The 20,092-nt window shown below is 38.9% G+C and overlaps 2 protein-coding genes across 2 annotated transcripts in view; both read left to right on the plus strand.

Annotated features, from left to right (window-relative positions):
• The window catches only part of LOC125147519 (zinc finger protein 33B-like), a 37,222-nt gene that overhangs the window by 1,976 nt on the left and 15,154 nt on the right, over window positions 1-20,092 (plus strand). The window contains 2 exon segments of the mRNA XM_047824593.1: window positions 10,694-10,838; window positions 11,116-11,211. Of these exon segments, the coding sequence (XP_047680549.1) occupies window positions 10,694-10,838; window positions 11,116-11,211 (241 nt within the window).
• LOC125147511 (zinc finger protein 33B-like) overlaps window positions 11,161-20,092 on the plus strand; it is an 86,098-nt gene continuing 77,166 nt past the window's right edge. Inside the window, exon 1 of the mRNA XM_047824563.1 lies at window positions 11,161-11,211. The gene's annotated coding sequence lies outside the window, so the exon portion shown is untranslated. The remainder of the gene's footprint in view (window positions 11,212-20,092) is intronic.

Genomic DNA, 20,092 nt, shown 5'->3' on the forward strand with positions numbered 1-20,092 from the left:
AACTGTTCCTCACTGAAAGTAAAAGGGTTCAAGAGCTAGTTCAAGTGGTTAATTTAATGATGGTCTTGTTCGATCCTGGTGTAAAACCCAGTATGTTCAGAGGAATGAATGGTCTACATGCCTGTTAACAAAAACTCTCCATAACTACTTTAGCCAGGTTGTGTATGCGAGTTTTATAGCAGGTGGTTCAAAGTTAAATTCTCTGGTAAATGTGTCTGAGCTTCTCAAATTCATCCTATAGATTTCTGTCTTGGTTTTTCCCTTCCACTTTTTTGGGGTTTGTCCAGGTAAAATTGCCAATGATTTAATTGTCATTGCCTTCCTTCAAGAACTGCTCCATTACTCTTCTGACAGTCTCTCCTGGGGAGTCTTCTTTGTCTCTTCTGTAGCCTTCCTCATTGTACCCCATCGTTCAGTTCCAAGTTTGTATCCCTTGTCTACTAGTCTTAACGTTTATCTCTACGTGTATGCTGGAAAAATAATACTGTTTACTACTTTGAGCACTTCTAAAAATATGTAAATTATCTTAATGTTTATATGACAGGCATTTTCTCCCCTCAGTACACTAGTAATTTGAGATCTATCCATAGGAAGTTTATTTATTTACTTTTTTAAATAAATAGTTTTTTAAAAATTTTATTAGAGTTTGTGAGTGGGGGAGAGGGGCAGAAGGAGAGAGAGAAAGGAGACAGAGGGAGAGAGAGAGAGAGAATGAGAATATCTTTTTTTTTTAAATTTTTTTAACGCTTATTCATTTTTGAGACACAGAGAGAGACAGAGAGAATGAGCAGGAAAGGGGCAGAGAGAGAGGGAGACACAGAATCCGAAGCAGGCTCCAGGCTCTGAGCTGTCAGCACAGAGCCTGGCGTGCGGCTCGAACTCACGAACCGTGAGATCATGTCCTGAGCCGAAGTGGGACGCTCAACCAACTGAGCCACCCAGGCTCCCCGAGAATGAGAATATCTTGAGAGAGAGAATATCTTAATCAGGCTCCACACTTAGGGTGGATCTTGACCCAGAGCTGACTCTCTCAATCCTAAGATCATGACCTGAGCTGAAATCAAGAGTCCTGATGCTTCACCACCTAGGCACCCCTGTAGTTTGTTTCTTTTAATGTTGGATTTTCCTGCTATCTGGACACAGTGTATCCTAAATACTGTATTTCATTGGTAGACATTCAGGTAATTCCATTTTTCATTGATATAAATACTGCTGTGAATATCCTTGACATTCTCTGATAAATGCAAATGTATCTCCAGACTCATGAACATTGCTTCTCAGAGTGAGGACCTTTGCCCAGAAATGGCAGCGTCACCTCGAAACTTGTTTGACATGCAGATTGTGATCCACCATCCCAAACCTACTGGAAGAGAACTTTTGGAGGCCAGGCCCAGTAATCTGTGTTTTTAACAGGATGTCCGTGTGATGGTGTTAAGTTTAAGAATCATTGCTCCAATGTCCAGTGATTAATATTTTTAAGTTATAGGATATGAAGATTTCTAATTTTTCTAGGTAAATTGTTAGTTATTAGAAAACTACTTTTCCTCCTTTCTCTCCAGATGTAAAAATTATTTTTACATTAAAGGGCGAAAAACTTCATTGTTTAATTTCCATGGGTCTGATTATTTAGTTTGTGCAACTTTCATAAATTTATGGCTTTTTAGGTTGTTTTATTCTACTGAGTTTTGTAAGAATTCCTGTGTATTTTATTTATTTATTTTTTAAAGTTTAATGGGCATTGAGGAGGGCACGTGTTGGGATGAGCACTGAGTGTTGTATGGAAACCAATTTGACAATAAATTATATTTAATATATATAAAAAATTTATTTATTTATTTTGAGAGAGACATAAACAGCATAAGTTGGGGAGGGGCAGAGAGGGAGACATAGAATCTGAACCAGGTTCCAGGCTCCGAGTTATCAGCACAGAGCCCGACTCAGGACTAAAACCCACAAACCGTGAAATATTACTTTAGCTGAAGTTCGACACTCAACTGAGTGAGCCACCCAGGTGCCCCACCAGGCAGATTTCTAATGCATTAAAAGCTTAAAATTCTACCTCAGTGGAGATTTAACATGCCAGTGTGATTTTCCAGGTACTTTTCAAAAATTGTTAAATTTCCCCCACATCCTGGAGTCTTCACAATTAGATGGTAATTTCAAACAATACTACTTTCGGAAATCTCTTTTATTTAGAAATCCTGCACCTCTTTCTTTTGATCAGAAATTACAGAGCTTTTCTTCAGCTTATAAAACAAATTCTACTTAAAATAAGTTTTATTTTTAAAATAACAAATAGATTGCCAGCTTGCAGAGACCTGGGGGAGCAGGTTCCATCCTCAGTTCTCTTCAAATGCTGCTGTCACTGTCAGTGCCCCGATGTCCCTCTCCCCGAAGCTACTAGTTGTTCCGTCTCCACATTTAATGTATGTATAAGCCATTCCATTGCTTCTCGGCCACTCTTAGCATTTGCAGATGTTGTACTTACTGTCAGTCCTTCAAGGTAACTGCTGAGACAGACTCCTTTCACAATGATTATGGCTTCTTAAGTCAAAAGGGTTTTTTCTGGGTCCTGAGAATGTGGTTTGTATAGAAGTCTGTCATCCACTGAAACCATATTTGTAAATGAAATACTAGCAGACCTAAGTTCCATTGTTTTGTCTACGGGAACAACTACAGAATGTTTTTGCACATATGTTTTAGTTCTTGCTGCGCCAATAAGAGATTTCACAGTGGAAGGCAATCCTCGCTCTGTTCCGAGAAGTCTTTGGCTGTGAAACTTTCCAAAGGGATCTGTATGTTCTGTCCAGTACATTAACTCCAACCAAGCTTGAGGTCATAGGGTTCAGGTATTTCTGCATTGCGACTGTGGAAACAGTTTCCCATGGGTGATTAGAAATGCGCTCTGAAGTCCGTATCTTCATGGTGCTGTCAGCCTGCATGATGACCCTGGCGTTCTGTAGGAGACAGACATCAGGTCACTTTCTTCCCATACGATTTGTCTAAGAACTCTTTTTGAAAACTTGAGTTTCCCCACTGTTTTGCAGTGTGATGTATGTCATAGTGCATACATCTCTGGGTCCTTTCGTGCTCTGTTCATTTCCACTGCTTAGTTTGGCCCTTCTTAGGCCAGTACCACATTTGATAAAAAAATATTTCAAGTGAGTAGTGTACATCCTTCCACACTTTTCTCATCTTCAGCAGGATCCTGGCTTCAGTTGGCCCTTTGTGTTCCTGTACAAATATTGTTAGCATTCACAAATAACCTGCTGGGACTTTATTTGCAGTTGAATTGAATCTATAAGTCAATGTGGGAAAAATTGCTAATTTTCTGATATTGAATATTCTGCCTGTGAACATGATGTATTTTCTACATTTATGTAAGTCTTTAGTAATTTTAAAAGTTTCTTTGTGTGTGGAATTCTTGCACACCTATTGTTAGAGTTATTTCTATGTATTTAGCATTTTTATTAATATATATGCTTTTTTTTTTTGAGAGAGAGAGAAAGAGAGGGTGAGAAAGAGAGGGGAGAGGGGCAGAGGGAGAGGGAGAGAGAGAATTTTAAGCAGAGTCCACACTCAGGGCAGAGCCTGACAGGCCTGGATTCCATGACCCTGGGATCATGACCTGAGTCTAAATCAAGAGTTGGATGCTCAACCAAGTGAGCCATTCAGGATCCCCTAATATACCTGTATATATTTTTTTAATTTTTATTTTTTAAATTATTTTTTAATTAATTTATTGTTTAATTTACATCCTAGTTAGCATATAGTGCAACAATGATTTCAGGAGTAGATTCCTTAATGCCCCTTACCCATTTAGCCCATCCCCCCTCCCACAATCCTCCAGCAACCCTCTGTTTGTTCTCTATATTTAAGAGTCTCTTTTTTGTCCCCCTCCCTGTTTTTATGTTATTTTTGCTTCCCTTCCTTTGTGTTCATCTGTTTAGTATCTTAAATTCCTCATATGAGTGAAGTAATATGATACTTGTCTTTCTCTGACTGACAGATTTCGCTTAGCATGATACCCTCCAGTTCCATCCATGTAGTTGCAGATGGCAGGATTTTATTCTTTTTGATTGCTGAGTAATACTCCAGTGTGTGTGTGTGTGTGTGTGTGTGTGTGTGTGTGTGTGTGTGTGTGTGTATATGAATGTGTATATATGTATGTGTATACACATACATACACATATATATATATACAGACACACACACACACACACACACACACATTCATTTTGCATCTTCTTTATCCATTCATTCATCCATGGACATTTGGACCCTTTCCATACTTTGGCTATTGTCAGTAGTGCTGCTATAAACATTGGGGTGGATGTGCCCCTTTGAAACAGCATATCTGTATCCCTTGGGTAAATACCTAGTAGTGCAATTGCTGGGTCTTAGGGTGGTTCTATTTTAAATTTTTTGAGGAACCTCCATACTGTTTTCCAGAGTGGCTGTACCAGTTTGCATTCCCACCAGCATTGCAAAAGAGATCCTCTTTCTCCGCATCCTCGCCAACATCTGTTGTTGCCTGAGTTGTTAATGTTAGCCATTCTGACAGGTGTGAGGCAGTATCTCATTGTGGTTTTGATTTGTATTTCCTTGATGATGAGTGATGTTGAGCATTTTCTCATGTGTCTGTTAGCCATCTGGATATCTTATTTGGAAAAGTGTCTACTCATGTCTTTTGCCCATTTCTTCACTGGATTATTTGTTGGGTGTTGAGTTTGATAAGTTCTTTATAGATGTTGGATACTAACCCTTTATCTGATATGTCATGTGCAAATATCTTCTCCCATTCCATTGGTTGCCTTTTAGTTTTGCTGATTGTTTCCTTCGCTATGCAGAAGCTTTTTATTTTGATGAGGTCCCAATAGTTCAGTTTTGCTTTTGTTTCCCTTGGCTCCAGTGACGTGTTGAGTAAGAAGTTGCTGCGGCTGAGGTCAAAGAGGTTTTTGCCTGCTTCCTCCTCTAGGATTTTGATGGTTTCCTGTCTTACATTTAGGTCTTTCATCCATTCTGAGTTTATTTTTGTGTATTATACATATATTTTCAATTGTACTTTTTAATTGCTTGTTGCTGACATGTTATTTTTTATATATTGATCTTAAATCCAACAATTTTTCTACATTAATTTACTATACCTAATAATTTATCTCAACCTTATTTGCATTTTTAATATATACACATGTGTAATCTGGTATTAGTGACACTGCTGTTTACTTTTTCCAATTCATAAAACCTTTTTTTCTTTATTGCCCTCTTAGGTCCTCCAATATATGATACTCAATAGAAGCAAAGAGTAGGTTTCCTTGTCTTTATTCTGTTCTCAAAGGGGGAAGTTTTCCTCTCAATACGTGATTTTTGCTGCATTTTTTTTTGCATTTCTTACCACATCAAGGATGTCCAATTCTATTCCTAGTTACCTAAAGTTTTTATTTTCTTCATGAGTGCCTTTTAAACTTTATTAAATGGTTTTGGACATGTATTGAAATCATATTATTTGTCTCCTTCATTTTCTTAGTTGGTGAATTACATTAATTTTTAAATGTAAAACTACCTGGATATTTCTGAAATAAATCTAACTGGGTCATGCTAATATTTTGTTTCGGGTTTTTGTTTCTATGTCTATGAGAGAGATTGACCACTAAGTTTTTGGCCAGGGGGAGATATGTTCTTCTTAGGTTTTAGTATTTAGCATCAAAGTATGTTGAATGAATGTTTCCTCTTGCTTTCTCTACAAGATTTTGTTTTATTGCTACTTCTTTCTTAGATATACATCCATATGTGGCACCATCTGTGCATGGAGTTTGTTTGTTTCTCCTTCCTTCCTTCCATCCTTCCTTTCTTCCACACCCAATCAGGGTCTCATTTTATACTCTGTTTGTATGATGTTGGCCTTTCTTTTAGGAGATTCTACATGTAAGTAACACCATATGGTGTTTGTTTTCTCTCTTGACTTACCATAATGCCCTCAAGGTCTGTCCATATTGTCACAAATGGTAGGATTTCCTTTTTCCTTTGTTTTTATGGTTGAATAGTATTCCATTGTGTGTGTTTGCACACCACATTTTCTTTATCCCATCCATTCCTCTGTTGATGGACACTTACACTGTGTCATGCCTCAGCTATTGTAACCAATGCTGCAGTGAACAGGGGATTAAGGTGTGTTTTGCAGTTTTGATTCCATTTCTTTTGGATTTGTGCCTAAAGTGGGATTTCTGGATCATCTGGTAGTTCCATTTTTAATTTTTTGAGGGACCGCCATAGTGTTCTCCAAGGTAGCTGCGCCAATTTACATTCTCACCAACAGTGAAGGGTTCCCTTTTTACGCCACATTCTTGCCATTTATTATCTCTTGTCTTTTTGATGGTAGCCATGCTGAGAGGTGTGAAAGTGATATTTCATTGTGGTTTTGGTTTGCATTTCCTTGATGATTCATGATATTGAGCACCTTTGCATATACATATTGGCGTTTGTAGGTCTTTGGAAAAATGTCGGTTCAGGTCCTTTGCTCATTTTAATTGGATTATTTGCTGGTTTGCTTTTTGAGTTGTATGAGTTGTTTGTACATTTTGGATATTAACGTCTTATCAGATACATGATTTGTGAATACCTTTCCCCAATCTGTAGGTTACTTTTCAGTTTATGGACTGTTTGCTGGGCAGGGCTCTTCAGTTTGATGAAGTCTTGTTTGAGCTTTTGTTGCCTTGCTTTTGGCATCTTATCCAAAAAAACATGATCGTAGAGAACAATGCTGAGCTTCTCCCCTATGTTTTCTTCCAGGAATTGTATGGTATCAGTTCTTATGTTTAAGTCTGATTCATTTCAGGTTAATTTGTATGAGTGGTGGAAGATAGGGGTATAGTTTCATTCTCTTGCATGTAGGTGTCCCGTTTTCCCGCCACCATTTACCGAAGAGACTATCCTTTCCCCATTGTGTGTTTTTGGCATCCTGTCAAAAATGAGTCGACCATATAAGCGTGGGTTTATTGGGGGGTTTCTGTTCTGTTCCATTTGACTGCAACTGTTTTTATCACTGAAATAAGTCTCTCTTTCGCCGCAGTTGGTATTCCCTGTAATGTACCTTAATTAGGCCTTCATTCACTTCGTTCATTAACCATTTATGAATAGTTAGTATGTGTCTTAATGTGTGCCAGCTGGTGAGGATTCTAAGAATGAGACATCGCTCTTTATAAGGAGAAACTCTTAGAACTGTGTAGGGCAGTAAAAGAACTCACGTGATTTTGACGTTACTGTAAGTCCTATGGTGGGGATCCTGTTTTGTTTTCCTTATGATTTTTCATTTCTGGTTAAAAATGAAAAGACAAGATTTTCAAGCCTAAAATAACATAATTGTTTTTTGTATTGGGTGACGTAACCCATTTGTATTTGTTCTTGTTAGGCTTTAGTCCCTCCATCTGACAATGTATTTCTTCCCTATGCTTTTTCTTGGTTGTGTGGGGCACCCCGATTGAGTGGGAGCCGGCAGGGGGCGCCAGTGAAGAATTCACTCAAGACAGAACAGAAGAAATAAAAGTTTACCGGATACCCTGCAAGGGAGCAGCTGGCAGGATGGCAAAGGGGAGACCGTCTGCTACTAGGCGGTGGTGAGGGGCTGTAGTTCTCGAGTAGCTGTAACTTTTCCCCCTTTTTTGGTAATCTTAGGCACTGTGCCTGCCGTGGGCAGCCCATTGGTCAGTGAGGGCCTGTGGCTTAAGGAGCCTGTTCACGTCAGCTTGGTGGTCGTGGTCGTGGTTGCTGTGGGTCCTTTTGCCTTGCTCAAGCTTTGACTGCTCAAGCCTGTTGTATACACAAGCGGTCTCTAGAGGTTGTTCGTTTGTATTTTATTGGATTATTTTGTTTTGTTTTTTCAACACTGCCATCAGTCAGCTTGTGTCGTAACAAAGGATTCCTAAATTTATTTTTTGTTTGTGTCTGTGATCTTAGGGGCTAAGGCGTGGCTCTGCTCTCTGTACTGTGCATTGTGGGGTCAAGGATGAAGGATGATGTCTCTGAAACTTCTCCCTGAAGTGACACATTTCCCTTGTACCACTTTCCATTGGCCAAAGCAAGTCACGTGGCCCAGCTTGATGTCAGTGGGCAGGAGTTGTGATGTACCCACAGGGGCAGGCTGGGGCGCTGGACCTGCTGGAGAGGGGAAAAAATATTTTGTGAGTGGTTTGTCAGTGGTCACATGATTTATCAAGTGACCTTTGATGATACAGTTTAAAGTTACTCCTTCTAGAGTGGTTCAGTATTTAATTTTTATTCTAATACTAATTATCATTTAAGTTTAAATTGTGGTTATAGTTTGTAATTTTCTATTAACATATGAAAGGACCTTTATTATTATTTTTTTTTTTTATTTAAAAAAAAATTTTTTTTTTTCAACGTTTGTTTATTTTTGGGACAGAGAGAGACAGAGCATGAATGGGGGAGGGGCAGAGAGAGAGGGAGACACAGAATCGGAAACAGGCTCCAGGCTCTGAGCCATCAGCCCAGAGCCCGACGCGGGGCTCGAACTCGCCGACCGCGAGATCGTGACCTGGCTGAAGCCGGACGCCCAACCGACTGCGCCACCCAGGCGCCCCGAAAGGACCTTTATTATTACTGCAATTCGACCTTACATTTACTTCAGTCATCTTCTGCTATCCCGTATTTTGTGGAAGCCCTCTGAAGTATTTTGTTTCCCTTAATGAAGAATATTTGTAATACTGTTTTTCAAACAGTTTCACGGGGCACCTGGGTGGCTCAGTCGCTTTAGCATCCTTCTCTTGATTTCAGTCCAGGGCATGATCTCACGGTTCCTGGGATGGAGTCGTGCTTGGGGCTCCACTCTCACAGCATGGAGCCTGCTTGGGATCCTCTCTGTCCCTTTCTGTCTGCCCCTCCCCTGCTCGTGCTCTTTCTCCCTCTCAAAATAAATCAAGAAACCTAAAAAAATTTCTTGAAGCAGTTTCATTAAAGGACAGAGCTGGTATGTCAGGAACGATTTGGAATCGAATATATCTCTTGATTGGTGAATTCTGATTATGTGCCTGGATAATACTATGTTAAGTAAGATTTCTGGATTAGTTAGTGCAATCCTACAGCACCTTTATGCTGTAGGTACTGAAATTACAGAAGCGTATAAGGATTTACATTCAGGATCTACATAGAATAGTTCATTTGCAGAAAATGCAGTTTGAGAAGTGGACAGATTTGAGATCTCTTGACTCCTAGTCGACCGGAAGATGCCTCTTCTGGCAATTTGCTCCTTGAAATGTGAGAACCGGAACTCACATTACAAATGATACTGGAAGTGTTCTCAGTGGTTCCTGAGGTGCCTACTGGTTTTGAAAATGACTCAGGAAGATCTTTGTGTGCTGCTGATTTTATCATCTTGCTCCACCTCACTTCTTCATAGACTTGTCATGTCTCAGTGTATTCTCCCACTTCAGGTACTTATGGAACCTCAGCCTTTATACTCACAATATGTGGCTGCATCAACAGGTAGAAACACATTATTTACATATATTTTTTAACTTTTTTATGTTTATTTTTGAGAGAGAGAGAGAGAAAGACAGAGACAAAGACAGAACATGAGTTGGGGAGGAGCAGAGAGAGAGGGAGACACAGAATTCCAAGCAGGCTTCATGCTGCCCATACAGAAAACGATGTGGGGTTCAAACCCGTGAACAGGGAGATCATGACCTGACCGAACTCAGACGTTTAACCAACCTAGCCACCCAGGCACCTTCGGCTTTTTCCTTTTAAACTGGAGAATAAAAATTTGTAACAAAATGTATTGATAGTATATTTATGTAATTCATAAATATCAACTTTGGTAGTACTCAAAAATATTCTTTTTGTTTTTAAAGTTTTTTTAACGTTTATTCATTTTTGAGACACAGAGAGATAGATCATGAGCAGGGAAGGGGCAGGGAGAGACAGAATGCGAAGCAGGCTCCAGGCTCCGAGCTGTCAGCACAGAGCTCGTTGCGGGGCTCGAACTCACGAACCAAAAGATCATGACCTGAGTAGAAGTCGGATGCTCAACCAACTGAGCCAGCTGGGCGCCCCAGTACTCCAAAATATTCTTTAAGGTGGAAAGTGATCACACATTTTGAAGACTTGGTCTAGTTTACTGTGATCCATTGCATGAATTCCTTTATGGCCCTTTCTGTCCTCACAGATCTGGGGTGGATTCTCAAATTTCTTCCGCTATTTGCCCTCTTCTCATTTCGCGAATGTGGTAGAGGAGCCCCGCCTTTCCTTGCACCTGGGACCATGACCCATGTGTTCATGAGAGCACGGGGTTCCTGTTCTCCAACAGCCGTTGTTCAGTGAGGCCCCACACAGAGCTAATTTTGCTGCTTGTTTGTTTTAGTCTGTATTTTGCGTACTTCACCTTAGCCATTGTGACCTGTTACTGCATGTTTTCTTATCAGAATATGTGCTCCTTGAATACAAGAACAGTTTTATTAATCTTAGCATTTCTAAAAATTGGAACAGTTCCGGATACATTGTGAGATTTGGTGATTTTTACATGAATAATACCCTGAAGCAATGGCATAGTGTTTGTTAGATTTCTCGTCTCCCCTCAAAGCCTAAAGCCAAACACACCTTCTGCAGACTATTTTGGTAATCATGAGAAGGATTGGTTCCCATACAGCTTTACCATGTCACCCACTTCTGAACATTTCAGATTGAACAGAAATCCCAGGGATCAGTATCATTTAAGGATGTGACCGTGGGCTTCACCCAGGAGGAGTGGCACTGCTTGGACTCAAGTCAGAGGTCCCTGTACAGGGACGTGATGCTGGAGAACTACAGCCACCTTGTCTCAGTGGGTAAGGACTGTTTTTATATAATTCCAAGTAGCATGTTTTGATTGTGTTAATTTTGAGGCGTGTAGGCTCTGTGCCGCGTTGAATGATATTTAAGATTGGAATTCAGGAGTCGTTGCCGATTGACCGCCATTGGGCACCAGGAAGGTCGTTGTGTTTACCTCTCCAGTGAAGTGTTCCGTGGCTTCTTCACTGAGCAGCTGCAGCGGCTTCCTCCTCTTCCAGAGGCCCCGAAGTGTAGGCCACCTGGTCTGAATCCTGAATGATTTCACGTTGACAGGGTCCTGTGCTACCAAACCAGAGGTGATCTTCAGGCTGGAGCAAGGAGAGGAGCCATGGATATCGGAGGAAGAATTCCCAAGCCAGAGCCTTCCAGGTGAGTTGATACATACAGCACCGATGAACATCAGGACATTGATTATCTTCCCATGATTAACCCAGGGCTGGACAACTTTGGAATGTGTTTTTAAGGTATCTGTTTAGAAGTCATAATCCAGTGAGTGACTGAGAATACTGGTTATTGAACCAAACCTCCAGATTCTGCTCTCACGAAAAATGTTCTCCTGTTTGATTCACGTTTTGAATATTCACCAATTCTTACATTGGTCAACAGACCAATCTTTGCCTTCCTCCCCTTTGCCATCGTTTTCCTGCATGAGTCTGTGTTTCTCAAAGCAGTGTCAGCCCCGACCTTACCTGTGTTGTTGCAAGGCATTCCTGCTGTTCCCAGGCATTGTTTCATACACTGATTTTCCGACTCCAATAATTTTTGAGTGCTTGCTGTTGTCTAAATACCATAGTAGTGAGAGGCGCTTGGGTGGCTCAGTCAGTTGAGTGTCTAACTTCAGCTCAGGTTATGATCTTGCTGTCCATGAGTCGAGCCCTGCATCGGGCTCTGTGCTGACAGCTCAGAGCCTGGAGCTTGCTACAGATTCTGTGACTCCCTCTCTCTTGGCCCTCCACCACTCGTGCTCTGTCTCTCTCTCTCAAAAATTAATAAATGTTAAAAAATTTTTTTTTGATTAAAAACAATTAATAAATGCCATAGCAGTGAAAGAATAATGTGCCAGTGACTTTGTACAAGTAGCACTAGTGGCCTAGAGATGCATGCAGAGGTGGTCAACATCACTAACGTGAGGGAGATGCACATCCGAGCCACATCACACCATTTAGAATGGCTAGCACCAAGAAGACAAGAGAGAACAAGTGTTGGCGAGGATGAGGAGAAAAGGGAACTCTTGTGCACTGTCGGTGGTGGTGATGTAAATTGGTTCACCTACTGTGCAAAAGGGTGTGGAGATTCCTCAAGCAGTTAAATATAGAACTGTCCTAGGATCCCGCAGTTGTACTTGGGAACATACCCGAAGAAAATGAAAAGAGGATATCGAAGAGAATATACACATTCATGTGTATCACGGCCTTATTCACAATAGCCAGATCTGGGCACAATCTGTGTGCTCGTCAGTTCATGAATAGCTAAAGAAATAAAAGAGAGTAGTAGTATTCAGTCATGAGAAATGATATCCTGCCACTTTAAGAGAAAGACAGTTACCGTGTGGTGTCACTTATATCTGGAATCTGGAAAAGGGAAACTCATGATAACAGAGGGTACTGTGGTGGTTCCCAGGGGATGGGGAGTGGGAAAGGAGGGATGGTACAAGATCAGAAGAGATAAGTAAGCTGTAGAGATGGCGGATACCATATCAAGAATGCAGACAGTATCGTATTGTGATCATCACACTTGCCAAGACACCAGAACTGAATCGTTCCAATCACTAATAAGGCATGGGAATTGTGTAACATAATAAAGGTGCTGATTATTGGCACAGTAGCAGTCATAATACAGTATATAATTGTCTGAAACTAATGTGCACCTTGAATTTATATAGTTATATGTCTCATACATTTAAAAAGTAGCACTAGAAAGAGATACTTCTGCGTATTAATGCTGTGTAGTGGTATAAAATGACCTTGGAAATTAGAGCAGAGTTAAATTGTGCTGCTTTAAGAAGAGTAGTCAGGGGAGACCTAAAGTAGGAGATCAGCCACCATTAGAGCAGGATTTGAGTGAAATGTTTGTGTGAGTTGGGTGGTTTCTGCCTCTTCTCAGCAAGGGGAATAGCACCCACTAAGCCAATGAGCAGGAATGTGTTTGGTGTTTTTTGGGAAATAGCGGAAAAAAAAAAAAGTCACAGTGGCCAGAGGGGAGTGAGTGATTGATGAGTGTGGGACAGGAAATGATGTCAGGCAGTTGTGGTCCACAAGGTAAATATCATAAATCTTATTAAAGTTTTTAATGTTATCCTTTTTAGTATATTTTGGTTAACGAGCAAGGTGTAGTTTATAAGATCTTTCTCGCTCCTGGAGAAGATATTGGGAAGAGCATAAGCACTACAGATGTCGCTAGAGGACGCGTGTCGTTTTCCTTAAGAGTGATTATGGTCAGTCCAGATTGGAAGGCATGGAGGTAACGAGAGGAGGGTGGAATCTCTGTGTGTCAGGAAGAAGAGTAACAGAAAGGGAAGAGAGGGTGGGACTTGAAGGATTTTAAAGAATAATGGTTGAAAACTTGCCAGGTTGGGCAGTAGAGCTAAAAGTACTCATTGAAGAATCTGCATGAACTGTAAGTAACATAAATGCAAAGGGATCCACGCCAATGGCATGTCATGATTACATTTCTAAAAACAAGAGAATGTTTCAAAGTAGCTGGAGAGAAACCTCTCCTTTTCTTTGGAAATGATAGTGGATGTTTCAGCCAAAAGCATGGAGGCTAGAGGGAAATAATGCCTTTTTTTCTGAGTACTGAAGGAAAAGAACTTTCAGACAAAACTGGTATCTTGTGAACATATATTCATGAAAGGAGAACTGAAGATACCATAAAAAGGAAAACTATAAGAAAGTGTTGTTAGCAAACAAAACTTCTAAAAATGGCTAGAGGAAGTTCTCTGAATCGAAAGGAAATAACACTAGAAAGGTGGAACTTCAGAAAAGAAAGAAAATGGAAATGGCAAAAATAAGGGTAAATATAATGGAGTTTCCTACTCATGAGTTTCTATAATCATATTTGATTCAGGCAAAATATAGAAATATGATTTGATGCTCTATGTGTGGAGAAAATGATATAATTACATTTAAAATATAGAATAAAGGGCTTTAAATGGAATTAAAGTGTTACATTTCTCTTGAAGTGATAAGATGTTTTGATCCGAGAAGACTATGATAAATTATATATGTGCCTTTTACCTAGAAATGGTCTCATATACCTAGAACAACCACTAAAAAATCATATGAAGTGGTATACTCAGAAATAGTGTAAGCAGAAAAAAACGAAATACTCTAAATTAATGAAGATGGAATGTTTAAAAAAATGTTCAGGTAACCAAAAGAAAAGTTAGGAAGAGATGATGAGAAACTGAGAAAACAACCGAAAAATAAAATGGCAGACTTAAACTTGACATTAGCAGTGTTCACCATCAGTGTAAATGCACTAAATACACCAATAGGCGTATAAATTGGTAGACTGCATGAAACAGAAAACATGATGCAGAAATATGTTATCTACAAAAATTTCACTTCAGACAGAACATAGGTTGATAGGGAATAGAAAAAGTTGGGGGCGCCTGGGTGGCTGGGTTAAGCATCTGAGTTTGGTTCAGGTCATGAACACAGTTCGTGAGTTTTATCCCTGTGTCAGGCTCTGTGGTGAAAGTTGAGAGCCTGGAGCCTGCTTCAGATTCTGTGTCTCCCTCTCTCTCTTCCCCTACCCTGCTCATGCTCTGTTTCTCTCTCTCTCAAAAATAAACAATAAAATTTTATGAAAAAGATGTACTATGCAAATATTAATGAAAACAAAAGAAAGATTGACTCCATTAATATCAGATAAAGTAGTCTCGACAGCAAAGAAAATTATTAGAGAAAAACAGGCAGTGATCTAAAATGTGACCGCACCAAACAACAGAACCTCCTAGGACACAAATCAAAACTGACTGAACTGAACGGATAAATAAACAAATCTTCAATTATATTTGGGGAATTCAGCACCTTACTCTTAGTAATTGGTAGCACTTGTAGACAACAGATATGAATTAATAGCAGATGTGGAAGAGCTGCAGAGCACATCCCTGAACAGGATTGAATGAAAATGTAGAATACTACCTAAAAGATTGGGGTGCCTGAGTGGCTCAGTTGGTTAGGAATACTACCTAAAAGAGCAGAATATGTGTTCTCCTCCAGTGCTTGTGGAGCATTCAGTAAGGTAAGACATATACTGGGCCATAAAGAAAGCTTAGGAAATTTTGCAGAACTGAAATCATGCTATGTTGTCCGTACGTGAAGAAATCAAACTGTGGGGGCACCTGTGTGGCTGAGTTGGTTGGGGTCTGACTTCGGCTCAGGTCATGATCTCACGGATTGTGAGTTCAAGCCCCATGCTGGGCTCTGTGCTTACAGCTCAGAGCCTAGATCTTGCTTCAGATTCTGTGTTTCCCTCTCTCTCTCTGCCCCTCCCCGACTTGTGTTTTGTCTCTCTCTCAAAAATAAATAAAAATATTCCTCCCCCCCAAAAAAAAACCCTCACAAAACAAAAAAAAGAAATCACACTGAATCAGTAACAGGAAGTCAACAGACCTTACGAATTAAACAAGACCCATGTAAGTAAAGCATGAATCAAAGAAGGCTCAAAGGAAATTTTAAAAATACTTAGAACTAAATGAAAAAGTATACCAATTTGTGTGAAGCAGCTTAAAGTGATGTTATGGAAGTTTATAGTAATAAATGCCAACATTGGATAAGATGAAAGGTCTCGAATCCATAATGAACTTTCTACCTGAAGGACCTGGAAAAAAAAAACAAGGTAAATCCACAGCAAGTAGGAGAAAGAAAATGAAAAAAGCAGAAATCAATGAAGTTTATAATAGGAAAACAGTAGAGAAACCTAATGACACAAAGCCAGTGCTTAGAAAAAAAATAAAATTGATAAACCTAGCAGTCTTCACACACACGCACACACCCCCCAAACCACCAATGAGTGGGGCTATCACTTCTGCATTCATTAACAGGATGATACTTTAAATGTTATGCTTTTAATTTGACAGTCAAGAAGAGATGGATCAATTCTTTAGAAATCCTAAACTACCAAACTCATGATGACATGGACAATTTGAATGGTCCATAGATTGTCATAGAAGATGACGTAGATAATTTGAATTAAAGAAATTTAATTTAAAATAGATTAAAAAAATCTACAGATGTTTTTACCATCTATCAAACATGTAACCATTTAAGGAGGAATTAACACTGATTTTACACAATCTCTTCTAGAAAAATAGAAGGAAACAGTTGTAATGGAGTTTTTTCTTATCCCAATACCAAAACCATATAATGATAGCCCAGGAAACAAAATTAATCTATAGATCGATATGTCCCATAAATTTACTAGCACAATTCCTTAACAAAGTATTAGCAAATAGAAACTAGCCATGTATAAAAAGAATCCTACACCATGAGCGAGTGGGATATATTCCGAGTATGCAAAAGTGGTTCAACATTCCAGAACCAATCAGCGTAATCTACCATAGGCTGACAAAGATGCTGTTATACATAAAATTGCTTTATTAATTTCCTTTCCGATTATTGATTGCAGTTGCATAGAAGCCTCACCTGATTTGGGGGTGGTTATATTGTGGCTTACAGCTTTTCTGAATTTATTTATTACTTCGAGTGGCCTTTTTGTAAATTCCTAGGGATGATTTGTAGTTAGAGGGAACTTTTCCACTCTTTCTTTAAGGCCAAAGAATTGTTTCCTTAATCCCAAAAGCAGATGGTCGCTCTTGGAAGAAAAACTACAAATAATTCTTAGGAATGTAGATGCAGAACTCCAAATAAAGTCCAACAGTGTAGGAAAAGAATTATATACCATGACGAATTAGGATTTATTCCAAGCCTGCAAGCTCATTCAACATTCAAAAATCAATTAACATAATCCATCCCATCAGTAAGCTGCAGAAAGAAAAACTGTATGATCCTTTGATAGGATCCTTTGATGCAGAAGAAGCATTTAACAGAATCCATGTATGATTAAAATTCAGCAAACGAGGAATAGAGAATTTCCTCAAGTTGATGAAAAACATCTACCAAAAAATCTGTTAACATCACATATAATAAAGAGAAACTGGGTGCTTTCTCTCTAAGATCAGGAGCAAGTCAGGGCCATCCGGTTTCACCACTCTTATTTAGACATCTTAGTAGAAATCCTAGGTAATGCAACAAAACAGGGATATGAAAGGTGACAAGGGAAGAAATAAAACTCCTCTTTTTGCAGAGATTCGATTGTCTAAGAATCCTAATGCGGCACACTCCTACAACATAGAAGTCATTTATAGGAAGGTTGCTGGATACAAGCTTAATATTCAACAGGCATTTGCCTTATTAATATTTTAGTTGTAGTCTTTTTATTGGTGAGTTGTAAGCGTTCTTTACGTATTCTGTATATCAGTCCCTAATTAGGTATATTGTTTACAAATATTTTCTCCCATTTTGGCGTTGTCATTTTACTATCTTGGCTGTGCGCTCTGCAGCAAGAGTTTTTTGTTTCATGAAATACAGGTTATCTGTTCTATCTTTTGTCACTATTGGTTTTGGTATTGTATCTAAAAGGGTTGTGTCTATCCCAAGGACAAAAACATTCACTCTTATATTTTCCTTAAGTAAATAGTTGTTACATTTAGGTCTGTTACCCATTTTTGTGTATGGTGTGAGAAAGGGGTTTAATATTTTTACATGTAGATATCCAATTGGTTCAGCATCAGTTGTTGAAACGATTTGTGTGTGTGTGTGTGTGTGTGTGTGTCCGTGTGTCTGTGTGTCCGCGTGTGTGTACCCATTTTACCTACCCGCAAACCCACACCTCTGGAACCAGCAGTATGTTCCCTGTATCTATGAGATCCCTGTTTGCGGTTTTCATTTTTCAAATTCCATATATAAGTGAGATCATACAGTATTTGTCTTCCTTTTTCTGACTTGTTTCACTTTGCATAATGCCCTCAGGATCTATCCATGGTGTCCCCACATGGCAAGATTTCATTATTTTTTATGGTTGAATAATATTCCACATGTATATAAAGTTTGTAAAATATATAGTAAATATACACATATATACGTATGTAAAACATGTATAATGTAGTATATGTAATTTATGTAATTTAATATATAACTATTTACATGTTTATTCTTCATTTATTTATATAATGCTGCAGTGAACAAACGTGTGCATATCTTTTCAGGTTAGTGTTTTCATTTTCTTCAGATAAATACCCAGAAGTGGAATTGCTGGATCATATGATAGTTGTATTTTTAATGTTTTGAGGAACTAACTACCATGTTGTGTTCTATGGTGGCTTCACAATTTACGTTCCCACAAACAGTACCCAAAGGTTTCCTTTTCTTCACATCCTTGTAAACAGTGGTTATGTCTTTTCTTTTTGATAATAATCATTCTAATAGGCATGAAGTGATATCTCATTGTGGTTTTGGTTTGCGCTTCCCTGATGATGTAGAGTACCTTTTTCAAGTACCTGTTGGCCGTCTGTATGTCTTCTTTGGAAAAATGTCTATTCATATCCTCTGCCCATTTTAAGTCAAATTTGATTTTTCTTATTGAGTAATATTAGTTCTGTTTTGGACATTAACCCCTTATCAGATAAATGGTTGCAAATAATTTCTCCCATTCAGTGGATTGTCTTTTGATTGTATTGATGGTCTTTTGGGGTACAGAAGCTTTTTAGTTTGATGCGGTTCCATGTGTTCATTTTTGCTTTTGTTGCCCTTGCATTTAGGGTCAAATCCAAAAACTTATTGCCAAGATTGATGTGTAGCCTACTGCCTGTTTTCTTCGAGGACTTCCATAGTTTCAGGTTTTGTGTTCCAGTGTTCAGTCCATTTTGAGTTAGAGTTTGTGTATAGTGCAAGATAGCAGTTTAATTTCACTCTTTTGCATGTGGCTGTCCATGTTTCCTAACACGAGTTATTGAAATGGTGACTGTCCTTTCCCTATTGTGTATTTTTGGCTTCTTTTGTCATAGATTAGTTGATTTAGATGTGGGTTTATTGTGAACTCCCTATTCTGTTGCATGGATCTTGTGTCTGGATTTATGCCAATACTATATTGTTTTGATAACAATACCTTTGTAGTATAGTTTGAAATCAGTGACCATGCTACCTTTTGCTTTGTTGTTCCTTCTCAAGGTTGCTTTGGCTATTCAAGATTTTTTTGTGGGGGTGCCTGGGTGGCTCTGTCCATTAAGTGTCTGACTTTTGATTTTAGCCCAGGTCATGATCTCATGGTCCATCAGATCGAGCCCTGCATAGGGCTCTGCACAGACAGTGTGGAGCCTGCCTGGGATTCTCTATCTGCCCCTTCCCTGCTCACATGCATGTGTCCTCTTTCTCTCAAAATAAATAAACATTTTGGGGGCAGGGGGAACCTCTTGTGGTTCTACACACAAATTTTAGCATTATTTCTTCTAGTGTGACAATTGCTTTTGCCCTTTTCATAGGGATTGTATTAAGTCTGTAGGTTGTTTTGGGTTGTAAGGACATTTTAATGCTAATCTTCCGATCCAAGAGCATAGTAGATCTTTCTAGTTGTTTGTGTTGTCTTCCATTTCTTTCATTGGAGTTTTATAGTTTTTAGAATACTGATCTTTTCTATTCTTGGTTAAGTTTATTCCTAGGTATTTATTCTTTTGGTGCAATTGGAAACGTATTCTTAATTTTCATTAAGAATGTTTTCTTAATTTTACCTCTGTTGTTTTGTTATTAGTGTATAGAAATGCAACATTCTTGTATATTGATTTTTTTTTATTCTGCGATTTTACCTAACTCATACATCAGTTCTAATAGTTTTTTGGTGGACTCTTCAGGGTTTTCTATATATAGTATGACTTCTACACATAGTGATAGTTTCACTTCTTTAGCAATCTGGATGCCTTTTAGTTATTTATTTTTGTTCTGTGACTGCTGCAGCTAGGACTTAACTTCCATTACTGTGTTGAATGAAAGTAATGAGAATGGATGGACATTCTTGTCTTGTTCTTGATGTGAGAAAAAGCTTTTAGTTTTTCACCACTGAGTGTGCTGTTAGCTGTGGGTTTTTAATATATGGCCTTTATTATGTGGAGGTATGTTCCCTTTAGCCCCACTTTGTTGAAAGATAACCTTATGATTTTTATTCTGTATTTTGTTAATGTGTGTGTCATGCT

Source organism: Prionailurus viverrinus, chromosome D2 (genome assembly GCF_022837055.1).
Source record: "Prionailurus viverrinus isolate Anna chromosome D2, UM_Priviv_1.0, whole genome shotgun sequence".
NCBI lineage: Eukaryota > Metazoa > Chordata > Mammalia > Carnivora > Felidae > Prionailurus > Prionailurus viverrinus.